Source organism: Rana temporaria, chromosome 7, assembly GCF_905171775.1.
Source record: "Rana temporaria chromosome 7, aRanTem1.1, whole genome shotgun sequence".
NCBI classification, from domain to species: Eukaryota; Metazoa; Chordata; class Amphibia; order Anura; family Ranidae; genus Rana; species Rana temporaria.
The window spans coordinates 113,293,818-113,319,633 of NC_053495.1; the positions used below are offsets into that span (position 1 = coordinate 113,293,818).

A 25,816-nucleotide genomic window follows, 5' to 3' on the forward strand; every position below is an offset into this window, starting at 1 on the left:
AATAGGGGCAAACATAAAAGTGTTGCGTTTATAATTGTGTTCAGTGTGTATATATATATATATATATATATATATATATATATACACACAGTATATATACAGACCTCAAATTTTCCACTCGCCTACTCGCATTCTGCGAGTGGAAAATGAGGTCTGGCGAGGAGCTGGGCTGCCTGGGAGTGGGGGGGGGCTAGCACTGCCGGCGGTCGGGGTTGATCGGGAGCTGTTCTCCCAGTGATTGCCCCGATGGCAGAGAGCATGGAGGAGGAGGAGGGCCGTGCGATTGCAGAGCGGTATAGCCTGGGAGTCCTGGACTGGTAGCGGCGGGAGCAATAAAAGTGAGAGCCTGAGAGGGGAAAGAGCTCTCTGACCACCAGAGAGGTAAGAAATGACAGCCGCAACCCAGATGCGGCTGCGCCACCCAGAGGCTGTATTCCCCCAGCCTCCTCTCCAAGCTCCAACAGTGGCCCAGAGGACAGGCAGATCAGGGGCCCTGGAGGACCAGCAGAAGGTGCATGCAGCCAGGGACTGCTACCCTGCTCTCCCCTCCGATCCAAGCTCTGACAGCGGCCCAGGGATAGGTGGATCGGGGACCCCCAAGGGACTGCTACCCAGGACGGTCTAAGAAGTATCTGCTGGAAGGAGCAGAGCACCCACATCCCCATCACCCAGAAGGAGAAGGGTCTTGCCTGCTGCTGGCAAGCGTTAACGTCCTAAGGAGGTACCATGCAGCATACACATCAATACACAGACTGTGACAGGGGGTGCACAGAAGGGACTGCAGCCAGGGCCCCTCTCTCTCATCCCCTCTCTCTCATCCCCAATCCCCTCTCTCTCATCCCCAATCCCCTCTCTCTCATCCCCAATCCCCTCTCTCTCATCTACAATCCCCTCTCACATCCCCAATCCCCTCTCTCTCTCTTTCTCTCATCCCCAATCCCCTCTCTCTCATCCCCAATCCCCTCTCTCATCCCCAATCCCCTCTCTCTCTCTTTCTCTCATCCCCAATCCCCTCTCTCTCATCCCCAATCCCCTCTCTCTCATCCCCAATCACCTCTCTCTCATCCCCAATCCCCTCTCTATCATCCCCAATCCCCTCTCTCCCTCTCTCTCACCCCCTCCCTCCCTCTCTCATCCCCCTCTCGCTCCCTCTCTCTCCCTCTGAAAGACAAAACCACTGCTACCGATCACATCACCCCACGCACTACCACTCATCCAATCCCTACCAACACTGTCTTCACTCATCCCACCACCCCCCCCTCCCAGCACTGCCTTTGATCCCACCCAGCACTGTCACTGATCCCATCAACCCCCCAGCACTTTCACTGATCACACCCTCCAATCTCCCGCCTGCCACTGATACCATTCCACCCCTCACCACCACCACTGCTCATACCACCTCTAGCCCCAGCAACCAATGGGTGAGCGCTAAGGATGTGCAGTAACCTCTAACAACCAAAACCAATCAGCAAGCAGAAATTACCAATTACAATTGCTGCCTGAACTGCTGCACACAACTGATTTGGAGGTTAGCTGCTATTTACTGTATGTTTCAAAGCAGGTGGAGAGCAAAATTGCATTGGGGGGGGGGGGCAAAAAAAATGTTTGCCCAGGGTCCAATCAATATTAAAGACTGCCCTGCCGCTGTTACAACTTACATGAAATTTCCTCCACTCTGCTCGGTCACACAGCCCCGCCTCCTCCTGACCCCGTGCCTGTGATAGACAGAATGTGGGTCTAATGTTGGGATGTGTTGTCTTTTACAGGCGCGGGTTCAGGAGGAGGTGGGGCTGTGTGACCAGAGCGGAGGAAATTTCAATGTAAGTTGTAACAGCGTGATATATCGCTCTGTGATCCCGTGGCTTTCCTCTTCCTCCTCTTATGATCTGGCTGTAATGGGGGCACAGTGAGTCAGCAATGAGTTTATTTACACTAAGATCCAAGGTTTTAAGAGGGGAAGCCCACAGGCTTTCAAAACTTTTGATTGTAACATCTCCAAGGAGATTTCCAGAAATATTTAGGCTCACCAGTTCTGTTAGACCTGCAAATGCTCCTTTGCTAATGTTACTAATTTTGCTGGAAGACAGATCAAGGGATACTAGCTTGGTAAAAGCAGAAAAGACACCAGGGGTAAGCTGTGAAACAAAACTATGGGACAAATCAAGAATTTGGCACAGTGAGTCCGCAATGGGGTGCACGGTGAGGCTGCAATGGGGTGGCACGGAGAGGCTGCAATGGGGGGGCATGGAGAGGCTGAAATGGGGGGGCACGGTGAGGCTGCAATGGTGGGCACGGTGAGGCTGTGCCGAAGGGAACTGATAAAGTTGTTAATGTTTATTTTTGTAACTTAATTCTGCATAAAACATTTAAGTGTCATTTCACAAGATAATTTATGAGGGCGTGATTAGCGGCAGAATTAGGCGTGGAGCAGGGTAGTGGTTGGGTGGGGCAACTGGTGGCGAGTAACCCTTGAGGCCTGGCTAGTGGTTTAAGACTTGAAATTTTGAGCCCTGTGTATATATATATATATATGTAGCGCCTGTGTACTTTATGGTACCGGTTGGATTTAAGGGTAGACCAGAGTGTAGTTAGACTCTGCTCCAGATTGTTGGGTGCAGAACAGGGTCTCTGTCTCTGCTTGGCTGTGATGTGGGCTTATTCTGCTGTACTGGGGTGTTTTTCCAGCCCCGGTGCTGTGGGTGGCGGCGGTGGAGTCGAGGTTTGGGTGCTTTTTCCCAGCGGCCAATCGGGAGGGTTTTTGCCTTGCTGTGCATGCTGGGGAAGGGTATTTGTGGGGCAGACGCCATTAGTTCTGGGTCTTCTTCGTCCAGTGTGGTGCCAACCTTTGGGGTGGCCACGTCGCGGCGCCCCGGCGTTGTGGCCTGCCTGGCTGGGGCGTGCGTGCCGCGTGGTGTTCCTGGATCCGGAGCCATGCTGGCCCGGGGCATCTGGGCAGTGGCGGGGACCCAGTGGGTGACTGGGTTCCCACCTTTGAGGATCCCAGGCTGTGCTGCTGTTCGGTGGGGAGTCGGTCTAGGGAGAGCTGTTGAGGGGCTGGCGGTCCAGGGGGGCCTGGGCGGGCCGCCGGGGATCGAGGTGGCCAGACGCTGGGGGTATGGTCACCTGTCGGTCGGTGCCTGGGCGACAAGTTGAGGGAGATCCAGGCGTAACTCATCTAAGTTGGGATTACTCCAATAATTTAATCCAGAGAGGGCCTGTGGCAGAGGTATCTTTCTGAGGCTCACCGAGGAGGGTCTGTGGCAGAGACTTTTTCCTCAAGTTCAAGTTCACCAAGGAGGGTCTGTGGGGGAGACTTCATCCTACAATTGTCCGAGTGATGCTCCGGCTGCCGGGTCGGTGAGAGAGGCCTGTCCGGGTGCACTAGACCCACTCCGGCGGGGGTGGCGTAGAGAGGTGTTGCGCTTGGGAGCAGGACTGTTTCCCTATCATCACGCCTGAATCTGCTGTTCTCCCTTCTTCCTCACCTCTACTTTCCTCACCACAAGTTTACTGTTTTTACCCGGCTGGGTACAGCAAAGAGCACCTGTCGTGGACATTCCTTTACTTCTACTATTTGCAATACGCATCATTCGCCCCTAGGAATTCGGAGGAGCCATGAGGTAGTGTGCCGGACCAGCAGCTCCTCCGGGGCTAATGCTATCTATATATATATATATATATATATATATATATATATATATATATATATATATATATATATATATATATATATGTGTGTGTGTGTATTTTCAACTACATATTTTTTATAAGGTTTCCAGATGCATTTGAGAAGAAAACATAAATATTTTAGACCTAACTGAACTGGAGATGTTTTGGAAGGAGGAATGGTCCAAAATACATTCATCCAGAATCCAGACACTCATTACAGGCTATAGGAAGCGTCTAGAGCAGGGATCCTCAAACTACGGCCCTCCAGCTGTTGTAGAACTACACATCCTATGAGGCATTGTAACACACTGACATTCACAGACATGACTAGGCATGATGGTAATTGTAGTTCCTGAACAAATGGAGGGCCGTAGTTGGAAGACCCCTGGTCTAGAGGCTGTTATTTCAGCTCTACTAAATATTGATGCGATTTTTCTGTTGGGGTGCCCAAATTTATGCACCTGTCTAATTTTGTTTTGATGCATATTGCGCATTTTCTGTTAATCCAATAAACCTCATTTCACTACTGAAATCCTACTGTGACCTTCAAAATGAAATTGCTGATCCAAACACCCAAATATTTATAAATGATAATCTTGGAAATTGTCAGGGGTTCCTAAACTTTTGCATACGACTGTATAAGCTATAAGGAAGAGAGAGTACAAATGTGGCTTTATAAGGCATAGGACAGCCCTACCTCTACTGTATAATATGTTTATATAATAATAGCCCTTCTCTAAAAGTGATAATATATTTATAATCAAATAAATGTCATTTTTATCTTAGATATATTACATATTAAAGTATGCGTTACTAGAATATCAATGAATAAATAAAATAAAGCCTTTTCAGTTAACAGAATGTAAACAATAAACACGTGTATCACTTTAATATCCAACTGTCATTACATGTACTGTATGTAAATGCATTACATACCTGTGTGGAAGGTAGTGACAGGACTAATGTCGCTGCTACACATCTTTCCCACTGCAACAACCGTAGCTTCATACACTAAGCCACAAGAGAGCTGTGTAAAACTGCAGGACAAATTGACTGTACTACAGCCATGCTCCTCTCCATTATCTCCAATTATTTTTGCAGTGTAGTTGTCAGCTCCCATAGATGAGGTCCAGGACACAGTTGCAAAGTTAGACTCACATTTGACCTGTGCTTGTAGCTCAGTGGGTACACAGGGCACTGTAATAAAAAGTCTGTTGTTAGATTTATTGTACTTGAAGTTTTACAAGTGACAACACTAACAGCCAATTTAAAATATAATGCACTGTAACATTCTTCTTACACGCCAATACTGCATTAATGTCAATGCACATCTAAAAAGGTACTGGCTGCTTGTTTAAAGTAAATCTAAAGCCTTGGATAAAGTGTGGGGGTGTAAATCCCCACATTTTGTCATGTTACAACAAAAAATGTAAATGTATTTTATTGGGATTTTATGTGATAGACCAACACAAAGTGGCACATTATTTGTGAAGTGGAAGAAAAATTATAAATGGTTTTCCAATACATATGTGAAAAGTATGACGTGCATTTGTATTAAGCCCCCTTTAGAGTCGGTTCACACTGGGGCGGCACGACTTCGGGGGCGACTCGGCCAGGCGACCTGAAGACGACTTCTAAGGCGACTTGCAAAATGACTTCTGTATAGAAGTTAATGCAAATCGCCCGAGTCGCCCCCGAAGTAGTACAAGAACCTTTTTCTAAGTCGGAGCGACTTGCGTCGCTCCTATTAGAACGGTTCTATTGACTACAATGGGACTCGACTTGTCAGGCGGCTGTGTCGCCTGACGAGTCGCCCCAGTGTGAACCGGGTCTTACTCTGATAACCCTAACTAAAATCTAGTGGAACTAATTGCCTTCAGAAGTCACCTAATTAGTAAATAGAGTCCACCTGTGTGTAATTGAATCTCAGTATAAATGCAGCTGCTGTTCTGTGAAGCCTTCATAGGTTTGCAAGTGTATCTTAGTGAACAAACAGTGTCATGAAGGCCACGGAACACACCAGACAGGTCAGAGATAAAGTTGTGGAGAAATTTAAAGCATGGTTAGGTTATAAAAAAATATCCCAAGCTTTAACCACTTAACCCCTCGGACCATATTACTGGTCAAAGACCAGAGCACTTTTTGCGATTCGGCACTGCGTCGCTTTAACTGACAATTGCGCGGTCGTGCGACATGGCTCCCAAACAAAATTGGCGTCCTTTTTTCCCCCACAAATAGAGCTTTATTTTAGTGGTATTTGATCACCTCTGTGGTTTTTAGTTTTTGCGCTATAAACAAAAATAGAGCGTCAATTTTGAAAAAAAAGAATATTTTTAACTTTTTGCTATAATAAATATCCCCAAAAATATATAAAAAAAACGTTTTTTTTCTCAGTTTAGGCCGATACGTATTTTTTACATATTTTTCGTATAAAAAAATCGCAATAAGCGTCTATTGATTGGTTTGCGCAAAAGTTATAGCGTTTACAAAATAGGGTTTTTTTTTGGGGCATTTTTATTAATATTTTTTTTTTACTAGTAATGGCAGTGATCAGCGATTTTTTTTCAGTACTGTGACATTATGGTTCATTAAGGGCTGACTGACGGTTGAGGTATACCTACACCGGAGGCATCTACAAGTGTGTTATATAGCAGGAATTATCACTTTTCAGTTTATGCTACTCCAGTACATGTTAAACCATTGGATTACAAACGCTGCAGAATAATAGTTAGCAGAAGAAAGAAGACCAGAGTCTACACTTCTCACTGGGAGGGTTTGTGCTTTGGATACAGAAAGACAAAAGGCTGCCATATACCTCAGGGAAAGCTTTTGAGAAATTGTATTGTGCTGTGTTGATATCCTTGCATTAGTATGTTTTGATGCGGTTGTACTGGAAGTGGGAAGGTAGCCAGTGTCAAGGCATTGTCACTCTGAGCACTAGTCCCACTTGGAGACGTGCCGCAGTAGAGGTTCAAGGGATCTTTACGTGTTAATAATTTGTGTACACTCATTGCACTATTTTAGTAAATTTGTATGTTGATACAGTTATTATAACTACTGTTTTTATACCAGTCTTAGTAAACTTACATTCTGGTTGATCATAATTGGTGCGAGGCTTGTTCATTACTCTCACAGGTGGAACAGCGGATGCCCAGAGAACGGTAAAGGTACACTATATACACATTGTTACGATGGTATTGTTCCTTGTAGTGAAAGTTTTACATCAACACTGTTACACAGCTGTGTCAAGCGGACTGAGACAAGTTATTTGGGTGTAGGAGAGCAGAGTACAGGCCCAATCAATTACCAGCAGCTCCTTCGGGGGTAAGTGCTACACTACAATTGGCACCCAATGAAGGAGGAATATTCAAATGAAGCTGCCCCTTGAAGGTAAACAAGTCACAAAAAAGTTGGAAAAAATATATAAAAGGTGGCGCTAAGCATATATAATTGAATATACAGTATATATCATGAATCAAAATCATGAACATATATCACTGCATATCAAACATATAGCACCGTGGTGTATAGTAACAGAGTTGGGAATTATGGTAGTTGTGGCATTGTTGGAGAACTCAGCCCACTATGCTCCTTCCATATCATTCTTTACATGGACTGATTCTTTGCTATGGTTGGTCACAAAAGTTGGAGCCTGAATGAAGGAATATCATCGCTCAAATGAGCCTCAAGGCACTACAAACACCACCTTTGTCATTAATCTGAACTGTTTCTAAGGAATTTTAACCATTTTAGTAATCTCCATTTCACACCAAGGGATGCAAAACTGCAGAATTAATGAGGTAGATAGCCTTATATTTATCTAGGTTCCCATTAAATCTATCTGACATGAGTACAATTTAGATCTAGTTACCTGTGTAAAGTTCAGTTTCAGAGCTTGGTATACTCCGACAGTCATTATTGAAAGCTGTCACTGTCATATTGTAGCTTTGTCCACAATGCAATCCAGGGATTTCACAGGCTGGCTCAGTACTATTACACACAAGCGGCTCCTCACCAAATCCTGTTAGAATGGACATGTATCTCAGAGCTCCCGGTGCTTCATTCCAGCTCAAAAGTGTTGAAGAATTATAACAGTTCATTTTTGCCATCACATTCTGGGGCTGACAGGGAACTATAATGATAAACCATATTAGACATAAAATGTATTTATCAGAGCAGTAATAGCACAGCATAGAAACAACTTACCGGTAGTAAGCATAGATGGAGCAGATATGGGACTTAAGCATTGACTATTGATGGCTGTAACTGTCACACTGTAGAGCCGTCCACACTTCAGATCACTAATAGTGCAGCCTGTATCCTCAGTAGTACAAGAGAGAGTATCTACTGCTGGACTGGTAATACTGGCGGTAAAATTGACTGCACCTAATGTTTTTTCCCAGGACAATAAAACCGAGTTGTCATAGCAGTTGATCTGCAATGGTTTCAGTACCGGAATACAGGGGGCTGTAAAGGCAAAACATCACAATTTACAGTAACAAGACTATTCAATGGCCTATAGCACCACATATAATAGCAGATAGACTTTATCTCTAGTGTCCGATTTCTAATACTGAATACTTATCCACCACAATGGAACAAAGCACACACATCTTACATTATAAAAAGGCTATGCATTAGTTTACATTTAACTAGGCAGTGAAAATTCAAGTTTCTCTATATGATAGAGTATTGATCAGTATTGAGAGTTTAATGTGTAGGGTTTTTTGTGTTTTTTGAGTGCTGCTTTCAATTGTAAAATATATTTTACATTTTCAAAGAACTATGGTGCTCAGGAAAAGGTAGTGCAGTGTTTTGTTTCTCTGGCATTTTTTTTAAAATTGTGTATGTGTAATTTACTTGTATTTAACAATAATATACTGTATGTACAGCTGTCTGAGATATGTAGGAGTCTTAAAGCATGGAGCAAAGGTTTTTGCCATGGTGGCTTTATTTGCAAGACAATCTCTAGGCAGCAACCTTAATCAATTTTTGAACGGCTAATGCCGCGTACAGACGGTCGTTTTTTGCGATGAAAAAAAAACGACGTTTGATGTGATGAAAAAAACGACGTTTTTGAAACTTCATTTTCAAAAACGATGTAGCATACAGACCATCGTTTTTTGCAAAATCTCTAGCAATGCGCGCTGACGTCCATCACGTACGACGGGACTATAAAGGGTAATTTGCATGCGGAAGACGCCCTCTTTTGCTGATATCGTGTTGCTGCGTGTTAGTAAAAGTTTGGTGAGAGACGATTCGTGCTTTTCAGTGGTTGTGCTTAAAATTTCGTTTTCTGTCGTACAGTTTGTGTATTTGTAGTCGGATCTGTGATACAGTGCTTGTATTTAGGACGTATTTGTTTTGCAAGTGCGTTCTTGTGTGCACGTTGCTGTTTTGCAGGTCGTTCTTCAGAGGCCTTTCTGTACTTCAGGGCAGAATTTTTAGTCCGATCTGATTTGACGACCGTTTTCTAGCCATGTTGCGGGTACGTTCTCGTCGCCGAGATCGTGCTGTGCATGTTGTTATGATGTGTGCTGCATCCCGGCTCCGGTCCTTGAGGAGGAGGAGAAGGACTTTGTGGGCCAAGAACTGGTTTCTTTGCAGGGACCAGTTCTCTCATATGCCTCTGCTGCGGGAGATCCAAGAAAATAACCCTGATGATTTCAGGAATTTTCTTCGGATGTCTGACCCCGTATTCCAGCAGCTTTTGGCTTCGGTGTCGCCATATATCACCAGGCAGGACACCAATATGCGGGAAGCCATAACTGCTGAGCAGCGGCTAGTTGCTACGTTGCGATACCTTGCAACAGGGAGAAGTCTGCAGGACTTGAAGTTCTCGACGGGCATCTCCCCCCAGTCTCTGGGCGTCATAATCCCGGAGACGTGTTCTGCCATAATCCAGGTTTTGCAGGAGGACTATATTAAGGTAAGTTCTGTCCTTTAAATGCATAGACTATGTTTCTTCTTTTGTTTTTTAAACAGTCCCTAATTAACCTTTTTTTAATAATATGCTGGTAATGTTACCTTTGTCTCCATGCATGTATATTTTTTTTTTTTTTGGGTCCTACATGCATTTTTTATCTAGCCCACATGTCCATTTTGGGTTATTTTGTTAGTGGCAAACCCACCTAGCTTAGTCCCTATATCCCCCTTGATTTTTTTTCTCCATTGTAGTGCACGACCAACCCCCCCCCCCCCCCAATGTTATTTTTGTAACTGTCTATTTGTATTAATTTGATGTTAAACCATCATTTTTTGGAGGTCACAAACTGATCTTGGGGGGGGGGCCCCCATCACACTTTTATGTTAATTTTTCTTACCATGAGAGGGTGTGATTAATCTGCTTAGTGATCCCTTAATATTGTTGTTTTTACAATAATACCTGAACTAATATTTTTTATTTTTAGGATCCAATAATCTTTGCTGATATTCTGTTAGTAATGTACTATCTTAAAAAAAAAATTCTGCTTTATTTACAGTTCCCCACAACACCACAGGAATGGCAGACTGTGGCAGCGGACTTCTCTCAGCGATGGAATTTTCCAAACTGTGGAGGAGCTATTGATGGCAAGCACGTCCGCATCGTGCCACCACCCCATTCTGGATCCCATTATTTCAACTACAAAGGGTTCCACAGTGTCGTACTGATGGCGGTGGTGTCTGCCAATTATGACTTTCTCTATGTTGATGTGGGGAAAAATGGGCGGATGTCAGACGGCGGGGTCTTTGCCGAGACCGAGTTTGCCCAACGGCTTCAGGCGGAGGACCTTGCATTGCCACGTGCGGAGGATAATGAAGAGGGGCTGCCCTTTGTTTTTATTGGTGATGAGGCATTTGCCTTGGGTCCCCACCTCATGAGGCCATTTCCCCAACGTGCCCTCACCCATGAGAGGAGGGTCTTTAATTATAGGCTGGCCAGAGCCCGAAGAGTGGTGGAAAATGCGTTTGGCATTATGGTCAGTCGATTTCGCTTGTTTTTAACCGCCATAAACATGGCAGAATATAAGTGGAACAATATTATTTTATGTTGTTGTATATTACATAACTTTCTACGAAGACATTCTTCAAATTATTTGACATTATTGCCTGATGAGGGAGTTGATGTCCCAGAGGCGGCCCATGAGGCAGGCCATCCAGGCTTGGCCCCCCGAAACGCACGTGCAGTGCGCCAGGCATATGTTGACTATTTTATGGGTAGGGGGGCCATTCCAATGCCTGATCTTTGGTGAATGAACATAATAAATATTTTATGCAAGAAACATTGTATTTTTTGTTCTTATTGTTTTGAATGTTTGTGTATTTTCTTTGTCTCCTAGGTTATCATAGTTGCATGTGTTTTGGATGGACTAAATATCCTTCCTCGTTCTATGTTCCCAGCCTAAATTTCACTTTTTTTTAGGTTTAATGTCATCATTGATCTAAAATAACAAGCCACAAATATATTGATCTGCATAATTTTTATTTTACATATTTTGTGAAACCAAATTTTCAGTCTCACATGTGTTTTTTGGTTGGTCGAACAAGTAAAATCACATATTATTTATTTATTTTTTTTTTTATTTTTTTGATCAGTAAACATAGAAAATCTTTTTTTTTCATTTTTTTGTATTTTTTTGATCAATCAACATATATAAAATCTTTTTTTTCCTTTTTTTTTTTTTTTTTGATCAATCAACATATATAAAATTTTTTTTTTTTTTTTTTTTGTATTTTTTTGATCAATCAACATATATAAAATCTTTTTTTTTTTTTTTTTTTTTTTTTTTTGATCAATCAACATATATAAAATCTTTTTTTTCATTTTTTTTTTTTTTTTGATCAATCAACATATATAAAATCTTTTTTTTCATTTTTTTGTATTTTTTTGATCAATCAACATATATAAAATCTTTTTTTTTATTTTTTTGTATTTTTTTGTAATTCAAGAATGAGATGAAATAATTTTTTTTTTTTTTTTTTTTGGTTTTTTTCACACCCTACCCAAAACATCCAGTAAATTTTTCAACTGGACCTCAACACTTTTAGCATTTTTGATTATTTTCCGGGCTGCTATCTGTAGTTCTTCATTTTTTTCCCGGCAGGACCAAATTTCGGCAATGAGGAGCTGGGCAGTGTCCCTGTCAATTGAGGAGCCAGCACGAGTTGCTCCTGAAATGTGCAAGCAAACCATGTATTACAAATATGTTTCTCCTACATCTACATTACCTGGGTATCTTTTGAATATGATACTTTACCAGATGTGGTGGCAGGTTCACATTCATCAAGATCCCTCGGGGGTGTGGCTTGTGAACTTGCGTCCTGCCTTGATGCTTCCTTTCGCCCTACGAGATTGAAGAAAGGGAAAACACAATGGAAAAATTTTAGATGAAACTTTAGCTCACAATTTTCAAACAAATAAATCCCTATGTGTATAAATCCTCTGCTGAGTACACTGTCCTTTTTGTGCATATTTTATATCGAAATTATTAAGATCTAATTAGGTAAACATGTACATAAATGTTTACAAATTGATGTCACATTAAACCCAATAAATTTATTGTAACTGGAATATTTGGGAACACAGGAAATGGTCGTATGAGTCGTCGTTCGTTATAACATAAATCAGACAAATACGTTTTTATTTGTGGCTGATACAGTGATTGCACTACAATTTGTCCATGTGAAATAGGCATGTTGCAAATTATCGGGAATCTCGTCGTTTTATATTAGTTAAATTAACGAATGAACGACAACACATACGACAATTTTTAGTGCCCACACAAATACATTTCAACCTGAATGGAAAAGCACATGGCACAAAGAACAAACACCTAAAATTAGGGAACATAAAATTCACTTACTTTTTGCTCGAATCAATCTTTTTATTGCCCGAAGTTGCTCTGGCTCTCTTTTTTTCAGGTCTGACCACCTCTTTCTTATTTGTTCTCTTGACCTGCGTTCACCAAATTTCAGCCGGAGCCTTCTGATTACTTTATCAGTAATGTCCGCCTTAACCTTATTGGGGTGCAGGTAAGGCCCGTGCTTCCCATCATAATCTTCATTAGTGAAGATGGTGACCATCTCTACCATCTCCTGGAATGCCATGTTTTTGGCCTTGTACCTCCGCCTGGATCTTCCTGTTGCCTGGGCCTGGCCTACCTCATGTCTTGAGCCTGACATTTTTTGCTGCTTGTCTTCCAACACCATAAATCACACCCACAAAAAAAGAACGAGAAAGGGGCGTGTAAAGGACGAGACGGAACGTCAGGGGCGGGGTATCGTGCGTTGCGTCACACGTGCGCAGTGTTTAAAGGGATCCGACGTCATTGAAAGCGACGTATACAGTCTGAAGAAAAAGGCGGAAGTAAACGATCGTGAAATACGACGGTACGTAACTCTATTTTTGACATTTCTATTACTGAAGAGTGGATCAGTTTGTGGGCTAGATGATATGGTGTAAAACAGGGAAATGCAATTCTCGGACCTCCAGCTGGTGCGGAACTACAAGTCCCATGATGCATAGTGAAACTCTGACAGCCACAAGCATGACACCCAGAGACAGAGGCATGATGGGACTTGTAGTTTTGCAACAGCTGTAGGTCCACTAATTGCAGATCCCTGGGGTAAAAGCTTGTTGTAGTAGTAGTGGCTTTACTGACACTTTGTTTTTTATTTAATTTTTACATACAGAAATTATGGACCCCTTCAAGGAGCCAGAATTTTTCACGGAGTTTATACAACGCTGGAAAGAACTTCCTGTGCTCTGGCAAACAAAAAGCAAAATCAACAAAAACAAAGATGCCAGGAAGCAAGCACTGGAGACCCTGCTTGCATTTGTTAGCCCAAGGCTCCCACACGCAACTACTGACACGGTCAAAAACAAAATTAATTCGATTAGGGGCACCTACAGGACCCAACGGTCACAAGTCCTGGCCTCTATGAGATCTGGAGCTGCAGCTGACAGCATCTACAAACCCAACCTGTGGTACTATGGTCAGATGCAGTTCATTGATGACCAGCTCGAAACACGGGCATCCGTGTCTACCCTTCCCCCAAGGAATCAGTCCAGTCTTCCCGGCAGCCAAGAGCAGGCTACATCTGATGAAGATCTAGACTTCATGGAGGACACAGATTGTGACCCATCGAGCCAGGTATTGCATTTTAATACTAATTAATGAAATGCAAAGTATAATAATGATTAGAAATGTAGGTTAGAAGTGGTGTAAAATTTAGCTGAGTTGTCAAAACATTGGTAAAATAGCAATAGCCAATACGGCCAAAACAGAATGGGGACAAGATACATAAATGCAGAGGTCATAATGATTGTGGGTAATTTTATGTTACGCCATTAGGGGGGTAAACGCTAGACACCTGGAAGGGGTCACAGATATCTAACAAACTTTGTGTTCATTAACATTTTTTCTACTTTTTTTTAACTAAACAGACATTCCTAGCTTTGAGAAACGCACCCTACTTAGCAGGTTCAGTCAGCATCAACCCCCCCCCCCCCACACAACTCCAGGGGGCAAATATCTGAAGCTGGGTAAGGGGCAACATAATTAGGGATGGCGGGCCTCATTTAAATCTATTTCCGCATTCACTTCGCATATGTCATGATTTGTAAAATGTGTGTGATTAATGAAGCCAAAAAATTAAATAATATCCTTTTTTTTGTAGACACACACAGAGCAAAGCCAGGAGGAGGCAGGCCCCACAGGGAGCCAGGGTGAGGCAGAGGCCACTCGGAGCCAGGAGGTGGCAGGCCCAACAAGGAGACAGGGTGAGGCAGAGGCCACTCGGAGCCAGGAGGTGGCAGGCCCCAGTGGGATACAGGAGTCACGCAGGCGGGATTGCATCTCCCAGATCCCTCCTTTTCGCGCTCCAGGAAAAAGAACAAGGAGACTGATGCAAATGGAGGAGGAGACCCAGGCCATTCTCCGTCAAGCAGCTGCGGCCATCAGAGAACAACCATCTGAGGAAGAGGGATTCGCAGCGCTCATCGCAGCCAAGCTACAAAATCTAGAGCGGGCCCAGCGTGTGCGCTGCGAATATATCATATTCAAGGCCATAAGCATGGCCTCACTGGGCAACCTACATGAGAATATAGATCTTGGGCTGATTCCCACTCCTGTGCTTTCTGCTCTTCCTGCTCATTCTCCTGCTCCTGATCCTTCTCCTGCTCCTTCTCCTACTCCTGCTCCTTCTCCTACTCCTGCTCCTTCTCCTGCTCCTGATCCTTCTCCTCCTCTTCCTGAGCCTGCTCTGGTTCCTGCCACAAACTTGGCTCATGAAACCCAGCCCCCGAGGAGGCAGACTGCAGGGAAGGCTGCAGGGAAGGCTGCAGGGAAGGCTGCAGGGAAGGCTGCAGGGAAGGCTGCAGGGAAGGCTGCAGGGAAGCCTGCAGGGAAGCCTCAACCAAAGAGGAAGAAGTGAGGAGATGGTGCCCCTAATCCCAAAACATTGGCATTGCCAGCCTGGATTATTTGCTTGCTGGACCCTTGCCTTGCAAAATCCAAGCAGGGTCTTCTTTACTTTATTCCGGGCTTTTTTTTTTTTTTGTTTATATGTTTTGGTTTGACAGATGTGTTTAAGTTTATTTTATTTATTTTATACATGAATAAATGTATTTGTTTGTTTCTGAAAAAAGTTCACATGTGTTTTTTTGAAACATATATAGAGATCATTAGTGAGGAGGCAAACACATTTCACCAAAAAAATAAAAAAAAAAAAATTAACAAGGGACAACAACCTCCTTGTGGGTAATTTGCATAATAAGATATTATGTTGTTGTGGTGACTTCACACACTCCAAAATAACAAACATTAAACATGGTATTCATTTGCTCAAATACATTAAACAACCCAAAATAAAAAAGGGACATGGAGATGTGCATAAACCAAAAAAAAAAAAAAATTAACAAAAATAATTCAAAAACAAAAAAGGTTGTCAGAACTATGTAACAAGATGAGCCACAACAAACTAGGGTTTTAGTGTAGCATTTAAATGCATTGTGTCAAATGCTGCGCAGTCTTTTCTTCATTACTATTAAAACGAACGAATGTGCTGAAGCCATTCTGGACAGTAGATTTACCACAACAAGCGCTCCCGTCTCAGAAATTGCTTCTGAGCAGGCGCGGGTTTAAAACGTCGTTTTCAACGTCGTTTTGCCCACACACTATCATTTTAATTGACACAGAAAACGACGTTTTGAAAAACGACACAAAAAATTCGAGCATGTTCGAATTTTTTTTTGGTCGTTTTTCTCAAGACATAAATCGACGTTTTCCCCACACACGGTCATTTGAAATGACGTTTTTCAAAACGTCGTTTTTTTTCATCGCAAAAAACGACCGTCTGTACGCGGCATAAGACTATTTGGGAATCAAACCAGATTTTGGGAAACTATGGGTTCTATTTACAAAAAATCTGCTTAGCAAATGTCTCATCATTTTCACAAGAGTAACGGTTATTACCTCTAATGTTTGTAATATATGTATAATGTCATTTTTTATTTGTTACCTTTCACTGAGCAAATGAATCAGTCCCTAACGCTCGAACCCAAGAAAAAATAGCCTTAAGAATATTCAGCTATAGAAGTTAAAGAACATTCACCAAAATAAATAATAGCTTGACACTATAGGCTAAAAACATCTGACCAGCAGGGGAACTAATATGAGGGAGACCTAAGCACTGTGTACACAGTCTATAGAGACAAAAATGACACTTCATTCATATCACAGTACAGCAGCAGGGTTTGCTGCGCCGCTGTACAGTGACATGTGATCCAGCCCGGAAAACATTGTGATAAAATGTAGCATGTCTGGATTTTATTGCAGATAACTGCATCGCACCTCCGGGCTGCGTTGCAGTGTGAATAGGACACATAGGAAAAAAGTTGTTTTCTGTGTGTCCTAGTGGTGACTGGCGTTCTTCTGATGTGGAAAAAACACCAGTTACCACAGCATATGTGAACTGGCCCTATGGTAAAAAACTCTCCACTATCTGTCCAACTCTGTGTCCCTAAACTCTTACCTGGCTTTATGTCAGCACTATCTCTAGCACCACTCCCTTTTACAGGAGAAACTAAGGGGAACAGAGCCATAGGCTCCAGCTGCTGTCAGTCAAATGCCTGTATGGAGGGCGCAGGAGTGGGGGCGTGGCTTACTGCCGCTGTGTGTGTCTATGCACACAGCCCAGCCTAGGAGTGCGCACGTACTGGTGCCTCCTTAGCATTCGGCTTGCTACAAGAGGTATCCATCTGTAGGAGGGAGAAGTGTCGGTGGCTGAGGTTGAGCACTTTGGCATTGCTGCATCTGTGCAGGGTGTGCCGACTTTGATTCGATTTGCCCAATTTTTTTAAACAGAGAAATAGACTTACCTGTTATGAAGCTTACAGGAAGACTCAGATTACTGCTACTTGCTTCATTTATTGCTTTGACAGTTACTTCATAAGATATGCCACATGTTAAGTTAGTAAAGCCACATGACGTAGCCGTGGAATTACAAATATGATATTCTCCATTTGTCCCAACAGCTTTAGAGGTGTAATTCTCAGCTCCCAGACTAGAATTCCATGAAACTGTTGCAGAATTGGCCACACAATCCACATATATGAGTATATTTTGGGGTGTACATGGAGCTGTAGAACAAATACAAAAATGTCAACAATCTAACATTTCTTGGACACAATTCTTGATCTGGATAAAAATAACTTTCCCAATGCATGAAAATAATGTATGTGTGCTGGTCTATAATAAATAAAGTACATTTAAAAAAAAAAATAATAATACTGTTAGCATGCTAACACAGCAGAAAATGCATATGCATGAGAAAAAAATTGCCCTTTTCAGCGCACTATGAACTATGGCTCCCCTGTCATCAAAGTGTTTGCAATAAAAGTGTGGTTACTGACCCACAACAGCCAATCCGCTTCCACTTTAGAAGGTTTGGATAACAGAGTTTGAATATGAGCTTTGTTGGGCAGTAAAGATGATTAAAAATGTTTACTTTAAAAAATGAAGGCAGATATGGTTACTCACTAGTGAATGCATCCAATAAACCAAATAAAATACACTTTGTACTAATTTGGCTTCAGTAAAGTGACTTGTGAGTGCCTGGTATAAGTTATTGCAGTCTGCACGTTGTTCTTTATTCTGTACACAATTTATACTTGATCTCATGCTTCTGGGATGCACCTTCTGACTAATTTCCAAATTGAAATTAATGTTGTCTGTTGCTTACCTGTTTTGAATTGATGTGTATGACTGACTTTACTACTTAATTCTTCTCCATTGGCTGTCAGTAACACAGAGTACTGGTAGCCACACATCAGAGTGGCCATTACACATGAAGTATTTGTTGAATTGCATGTGTAGGTCTCTCCATCAACTCCAATTATCTCTGCAGTGTAGTTAATAGCACCAGGAGCTTCTCCCCAAGAGAGGACTACTGAATCAGAAGTAACATGGACTTCCAGATTCTCTGGAGAACACGGGACTGAAAAATAAGGTACAAAATGTATTATTTAATAATTATCAGCTGTAATATACTGAATAGTGTCAAATGTCATCTGAATAGTGTGAAATATAATTACGTGTTATTTTGCTTTATAATGTAGATGTATTTAGAATCACAAATGCCTTACAAGAAATTAAGGGCCAGATTCACAAAAGGGTAACGACGGCGTATCTGCTGATACGCCGTCGTATCCCTGTTTCTATCTATGCGGCTGATTCACAGAATCAGTTACGCATAGATATCCCTAAGATCCGGCAGGTGTAATAGTTTTACACTGTCGGATCTTAGGATGTAGTACCGCGGCTGCCGCTGGGGGCATTTCTCGTCGTAAACCAGCGTCGGGTATGCAAATTAGCACTTCCCTTCGTGAAGTCGCCGTAAGTGTTAGTTTGCCGTCGCAAAGATAGGGTACTTTTTACAAAGTGTAAAGTTAGTACACCATGTAAAAGTATACCCGTCTTTCCCGCGTCGCTGTCAAATTTTTTTACAAATTTTTATTTTTCCCACCGCAACTCTTTTTTACCCGTCACGATTCACAAAACCTTGGCGCAACGTAACTTCGCGCAAAGCACGTCGGGAAAATGGCTTCGGGAGCATGCGCAGTACGTCTGGCGCGCAAGCGCGCCTAATTTAAATGGGACTCGCCCCATTTGAATTGGCCAGCCTTGCGCCGGACTGATTTAGGATACACCGCCGCAAATTTCCAGGTAAGTGCTTTGTGGATCGGGCATTAACTTGGGCAATTTGCGGTGGTGTAACTTAAATCGGAAAACTTACGTTGCGCCCGCTGGTTGTGAATCTGGCCCTGTAAGTGTATTTATAGTCATTTTTTTGCTATGGAGAGTTTACAGAAGGGTTAAAGCCTCTGACAGTACATTTTTCTATGTTTGTCCTATTGTGGAGATTTACACTCAATTTGTGTCCTGAAGACACACCAGGAAGTGAGAGGAATCACCATTCTTCAATAGTTATCCCCAACTGTAAAATGTTGGATTCCCCATCACCTTTTGTCTATTGACAATAATCCCTCGGGCAGATAGAGAAGGTGAATCCCTCCAGCAAGGACACCAATGGCAATAAAAGCTTAAAAACGTGGTTCTAACCCCTGCACAGTTAAAAAAAAAAAGTTCAGTTTACGTAAACTTTATAAAAAATACTCCTGGGTTGCTGCTGAGAGTCCATGGTGGACTGGCAGTGCAATAGTGTTACATAAATTGGGAAAATATAAGAATAGAAAGTGTATCTATATAATCTGATGTATTCATTTATAGTTTCAATTATACCTCAGACAGGAGGCTCATATCTTATGCATTAATCCTTCTTTATTAATGCTCACAGCAGAAGTGTAAAAACATCTAACGTATGTAAAAAAGAAAAAACTGGTAGAACCACACCTCCCAGCAGTCCCATGGCCTAAACCACTCCCATACTAGTCTCTATAAATGGACTGCTCTCATCTAAGATCTTCCTCTTTCTTTCTGCTCACGGCGGAGCAAGTTAAGTATCACCAAATGATTTGATATATTGATATTGATATTGAGAATATGTTATTTGTCATTATATATATATATCTTTCATAGTACGGTTTACAGATAACCTTGCCTGCCACCCAAGGCTTCATTCACCACATAATTCCGTTTGTAACCTCTTTTACCGTTCTTTCTCTCACCTGTCTAACTCCTTTCTGTACTGTACTATACTACTCCTGTTCCGCTGGGACCGCGATCGTCAGCGGTCACCAGCGGCCATACGCACCCTCTCTCTCTCTACCTGCTTCTCCCATGCGGCGCGCCATCTTGGGCATGTTCACTTTCCTCTCCCCCCTGTAAAACGAGCGTGCGTCGCCAAGGAGGCGGATCCACCGCCTCACTCTATCTCCACAGAGCCGCCCCCGCCGTCCTATCACTTCTGTGCTGGACTCGGGAGGCGGGTCCCCCTCGATCTTTTCGACCAATGGACGCCTGGGAGCCGTAGTCTCGCGAGACTTCGCCCCCAGAGCGCAATCGATCACAGGCTCTCCTCCCGTCGCATGCCAGTCGGCGCTGGTGACCGGAGGGAGAGCCTGGTATAGTTCTAGTCCGCAAATCGCTGCCATTATTTTGTCCTGGGAATTTTATTCCCACCCCTGTGCCCACAGTTCTCAAACTTCCTATTAGAACCCCTAAATACTACAGAGCCATCGCTCTATATTTATATATATTTTTTACACAACCGCAGCTGTCCCTCTCTAACATGACTGAGGAAGGTTCCCCCTCCCCATTAGAACAGGACCTGGTTCTAGAACCAACTCATCTCCTTAGTTCAACCCAATTACAGGACATCATTAATCAATCGGTTCAAGCAGCACTGGCAATAACTGCCGCTTCCGGACCACCCCAATCCACTCATTCCTCTGTGCCCGTACCCCTCGGCACAGAACCGACCACAAAGAAAGGAAAATCTTCTTATAAAAGGAAGAATGTGGTGACGGTTTATGACTCCCCGGCAGGGGAAGCTAATAATATGCGGCGAGCAGATCCTTCCACGGACTGCCACCCCACGCATCCTACAGATCCCTTTCAACCTCTGAGCCTCAGAGAGTCAACAAAAAGGCACGGTTTAGCTAAGAGAGCCAAACCAGACTCATACGTTTTAGAGTCGGACGACGATTCATCCGCAGAGTCGGATAAATCAGATGTCTCAGGATCTGATTACTATGAGGAAGAAGATGCGGGGGCTTCGGCAATCCTCCCGGATGCCAACCCTGACGAACAGGGCAAAGACGTCTTAGACGCCATGGGGGAACCCCTATTTAACCCGGACACTATCTCCCATCCTCGCTCTGGGGACTGGTCCCCTCTGCCCCACGTGTCCCAATATGTAGAACTCTGGGCACGCAAAACTTTAGATAAGTCCAATCGCAATAAGCTTAGATCGGAGTGCCCCCGTCCGCATATACCCATGAAAGCGGTTGCCACGCCTACGGTAGACCCCATTTTAATGAAATACCTGCTGAAAACAGGTAAAATGCCTAAGAAAGGGATAGACCGGTCCTTTACTAGTATCCAAGACCGCATCCTGGACCTGTTCGGGCCTTTGACCAAAATCCTGAACTTAGCGGAACAATCCGCGACAACAGGCCAAGGGGTTGACCTAACACAACTGCGCGGTTGGGCCCAAAGAGCCATTTGCCTTACGGGCAATGCCAACACCGCCTGTTCAGTTGAACGCAGGCGCTCCATACTCATGCGCCTCGACCCACAGCTAGCCCATCTAGCGGAGTCAGAGCCAGGCCCCTCAGCAGGGGGCATGCTTTTTGGCGAGTCCTTAATAAAGGACATTAATAAATTTGTCGGTATGTTCAACAGCCTAGATAAGGCACAAACGTCCCTGAAAAAACCCAACAATGCCAGAGTTTTTCCTCGGGCCGGCAGATACAGGGGCCGCTCTGCCGGCCGATACAACTCGGGCAGACCCTTCCAGAGGTCTTCCGCTCAAACACAATATACTCAGGCTCCCACCCACTATACCACCACCGCGCAACCGGCACCATTCTTCCCTCCCCGTGGGAGACCCTGGAGGGGACGCGGCCAGAGAGGATACCCTCGTTCACGCCCGTATTCCGGTGAGTACAACAGCCATTACCTTTCCCCTCCTACCGGTAGGAGGCCGCCTAAAGTTTTTTACGCTCGCCTGGTCTGCGATTACGGCAGACTCCTGGGTTCTGAATACAGTAACAGGTTTCCAAATAGACCTTGTGTCCCCACCAACTCTGGGGATATTGCCACCCCCTATCCATTTTTCAGAAGAAAATGTGACCCTCATAGACACCGAACTTCGGGAATTAATAGCCAAACATGCGGTCACCGAGGTCACCGCCCCATCACCGGGTTTTCTTCAGCAACCTCTTCCTAGTCAAGAAGAAGGGGGGGGGTTATCGCCCGATCATAAATCTCCGGGACTTGAACCAACATGTCGCCTATCGACATTTCAAAATGGAAGGCATTCACTGCCTCCGAGACCTACTCACCCCCGGGGACTGGTTAGTGAAGGTGGACCTAAAGGACGCCTACCTCACAGTTCCCATGCACCCGGACTCCCAACATCTCCTCCGTTTCAGATGGTGGGGTCGCATCTGGCAGTTTACGTGCCTACCGTTCGGCCTGTCCTCAGCCCCATGGTGTTTCACCAAGCTGCTGAAACCGGTCGTGGCAGCGTTGAGGAGCAGGGGAGTGCGTCTGATCATCTATCTAGACGACCTCCTCATACTAACCCACTCCAAGCACATGGCCTATCGCCATATGAATTGGACCATCGACCTGTTACAAACCCTGGGCTTTATTATCAACCGAGAGAAATCGGTTCTTGTCCCGGCTCAGGAGATGGAATTTCTGGGTTTCTCGATAGACACCCAACTCGCTATCCTTCGAATGCCCAGCGCAAAGCTGGCCCTAATCCGGAAGGAGATCAGGGCGGTTTTGCGCAAAGGTTTCCTATCCCTACGCGTCCTGGCACGCATAGTGGGCCTATTGGCTGCGTCCATTCAAGCCATCTTTCCGGCTCCCTTACATTACCGAGCCCTTCAGAGGTTAAAAATCCTACACCTGCGCCAGGGCCTTCGCTACGCAGACGAGGTGTCCCTATCCCCAGAAGCTCGGGCCGAACTGCGCTGGTGGCTCCGTCACGCCACCGACTGGAACGGCCGGACGATTTTCAACGCACGCCCAGACGTAGTCATAGAATCGGACGCGAGCCGACGGGGCTGGGGAGCCCGCTTGGGGACGAGGTCCACGGGGGGGATCTGGTCCAGGGAGGAATCCCTGTTGCATATCAACGCTTTGGAACTCTCAGCGGCTCTCTTCGCCATTCAGAGTTTCTTGGCAACACAGACCAATTGTTGCGTGTTATTACGCATGGACAATATTGCGGCGGTTCAATACATCAACCGCCTGGGAGGTACCAGATCCAAGATTCTAGCGGACATCTCCGCGGAGATTTGGCATTTCTGTCTGTCTCGAGACATCTCTCTTATAGCGGAGTACATCCCGGGAGTCTCCAATACAGTAGCAGACTGGAACTCTCGATATCTGGTAGATTCCAGCGACTGGGGCTTAGACCGTTCGGTTTTCAACCAAATAAAATTACTTTGGGGCCCCTTGGGCATAGATCTTTTCGCCTCTCGCCTCAACCACCAACTGCCCCGCTTCTTCAGCTGGAGACCGGACCCGGGGTCCTCGGCTGTGGACGCTTTCCGCCACTCTTGGACAGGAGGTACGCACTATGCGTTTCCCCCTTTCTCAATGATCCCCAGGGTCCTTCTACAAATTACCAATCAGGGAGCTACGGTGGTTCTGATCACACCGTGGTGGCCAGCTCAACCCTGGTTTCCCCTGCTATTGGATTCGATCATCGACCACCCCAGACTCCTTCCCCGATTCCCTCTTATCCTGTCTCACCCAACCAAGGGCATTCATCCCCTGGTGGAGGAAGGTACTCTGACGCTCCTGGCGTGGCTGGTATCCGGGTGCCGGACCCGGGTGACGGCCTTTCAAGCTCGGCTAGAGACCTCCTCGCCATGGCCTGGGCCCCCGGGACTCGGTCGGCATACCGATCAGCCTGGCAATTCTGGGTACGTTGGTGCGACCAACGGCAAGTTGATCCCTTGCGTGCCCCTGTAAACGTCATTGCAAACTACTTGGCAGACTCTTTCTCCTCTGGCAAGGCTTATAGTTCCATCAATGTCTACAGGTCAGCCATTTCGGCCTACCACTACCCAGTGGATTCCATGCCTGTAGGCAAACACCCACTGATTTGCAAACTTCTGCGGGGCATCAGGTTCAAACGACCCCCGCGGCCTAAGTATCAGTCCACCTGGGACGTTTCTAGGGTCCTTACCATGCTCTCGGGCTGGGGAGACAACGATTCGCTGTCTCTTAAAATGTTGTCCTTCAAGCTCACTATTTTGCTTTGCCTGGTTTCTATAAAACGCGTTTCTGACGTTAGAGCCTTGGACGTTTCTAGACGCCAATTTTCACCCCAGGGTGTCAAATTCACGATAGTCCGCAGGACAAAGACCAGTCTGCACTCGGTCTTCTATCCCTTTTTCCCTTCACACCCACGACTCTGTGTGGTCAAATGTCTACAGGCATACGAAGCGCACACTGCGGACCTCCGTAGTCCAAACTCCTCTCAATTATTAGTTTCTTACGTCAGACCCCATCACCCAGTCACAACCGCCACCCTGGCACGCTGGGTTAGATCCACCATGGCTCTGGCTGGTATAGACATCACCCGGTTTGGAGCACACTCCTCCAGAGGGGCCATGGCTACCAAGGTGATGGCGACCGGAGGCTCTCTCTCTGATCTGCTAAGGGCGGCCGATTGGTCCTCTGAATCAGTCTTTCGTCTTTTTTATTTCAGACCAGAACATCATGTTGCTATGTCTGTTTTATGATGCTGATTGTTATGTACTGTCTTGTTTTTAATTTTGGAATATACATATATCTATGCTATGTTAGCTTTGAACTTGCATAAGATATGAGCCTCCTGTCTGAGGTATAATTCGAGATTTTCCTAGCTTGTGACGGAAAATATTGATTATATGAAGACAGGAGGCGAGTATCTTCCCTCCCTTCCCAACCCTTTCACGCTTTGTGTTTTGTTTCAGGTTATTGACATATCCGTTACCTGGAATTTCGTTTCAATTTATGGTTAGGGTGATGTTCCCCTGTTCAGTTCATTCAGCAAGTCGACGCGACATCGTGACCCAACACAGTCGGGACCTACAGCCTATTCTTCTTTAGAAGTCTTCGGTTACGGATTAGGGGCCGACTGGTCGAAGAGTTGATAATCACAGGCTAGAAACCACACCTCGCATTCACGCAAAGAAAGAGGAAGATCTTAGATGAGAGCAGTCCATTTATAGAGACTAGTATGGGAGTGGTTTAGGCCATGGGACTGCTGGGAGGTGTGGTTCTACCAGTTTTTTCTTTTTTACATACGTTAGATGTTTTTACACTTCTGCTGTGAGCATTAATAAAGAAGGATTAATGCATAAGATACTCGCCTCCTGTCTTCATATAATCAATATTTTCCGTCACAAGCTAGGAAAATCTCGAATTATAGACTACATTGTTCTATTGTATTGTGCATACTTTTTTTTTTTTTTAATGCCTCGTCTTGTATTTACTGCCCTACTGCAATGCCTTATGCTATTGTACTGTGGGCCAGTTAAGTTGTACAAGGTGTATGTATGTAGTTTGTGCATCCAGGGAGGGTAGAGTTAATGCTGCCTAGTTTCCTGGGTGTTCATGGTGCCATGCCCTATCGGCGGCAGATAAATACATGGGAAGAGAAGCTTCCTGTGCCAAGAGTTGCTTTGTGTATGGGAAGCACATAAGATATTATGTCGCTATGCCTAGGTTCACACTGGGTATGATTTGGTACGATTTGAGATGCGATTTCACATGTCAAATCGCATCTCAAATCGGCGGCATTTGCTGGCAATTGTCGGCAATGGCACCGTCCTAATCGGTGCGACGCCGCATCTGCGGCGCTGCATCGATTTCAAAAAGTAGTTCCTGTACTACTTTTTGCGATTTCGGGCCGCGATTTACATTGAACCCTGCACAGATGTCTCTTAAATCGTGGCCGAAATCGCGGCAAAATC

The 25,816-nt window shown here is 44.6% G+C and overlaps 1 protein-coding gene across 3 annotated transcripts in view; it reads right to left on the reverse strand.

Annotated features, from left to right (window-relative positions):
* The window catches only part of LOC120945574, a 144,905-nt gene that overhangs the window by 84,938 nt on the left and 34,151 nt on the right, over positions 1-25,816 (reverse strand). For all 3 annotated transcript variants that reach the window (XM_040359843.1, XM_040359842.1, XM_040359841.1), the window contains exons 10-14: positions 17,893-18,147; positions 17,030-17,290; positions 7,876-8,136; positions 7,541-7,801; positions 4,606-4,866 (exon numbers count right to left, since the gene is read on the reverse strand). In XM_040359843.1, coding sequence (XP_040215777.1) covers positions 4,606-4,866; positions 7,541-7,801; positions 7,876-8,136; positions 17,030-17,290; positions 17,893-18,147 — 1,299 coding nt within the window. The remainder of the gene's footprint in view (positions 1-4,605; positions 4,867-7,540; positions 7,802-7,875; positions 8,137-17,029; positions 17,291-17,892; positions 18,148-25,816) is intronic.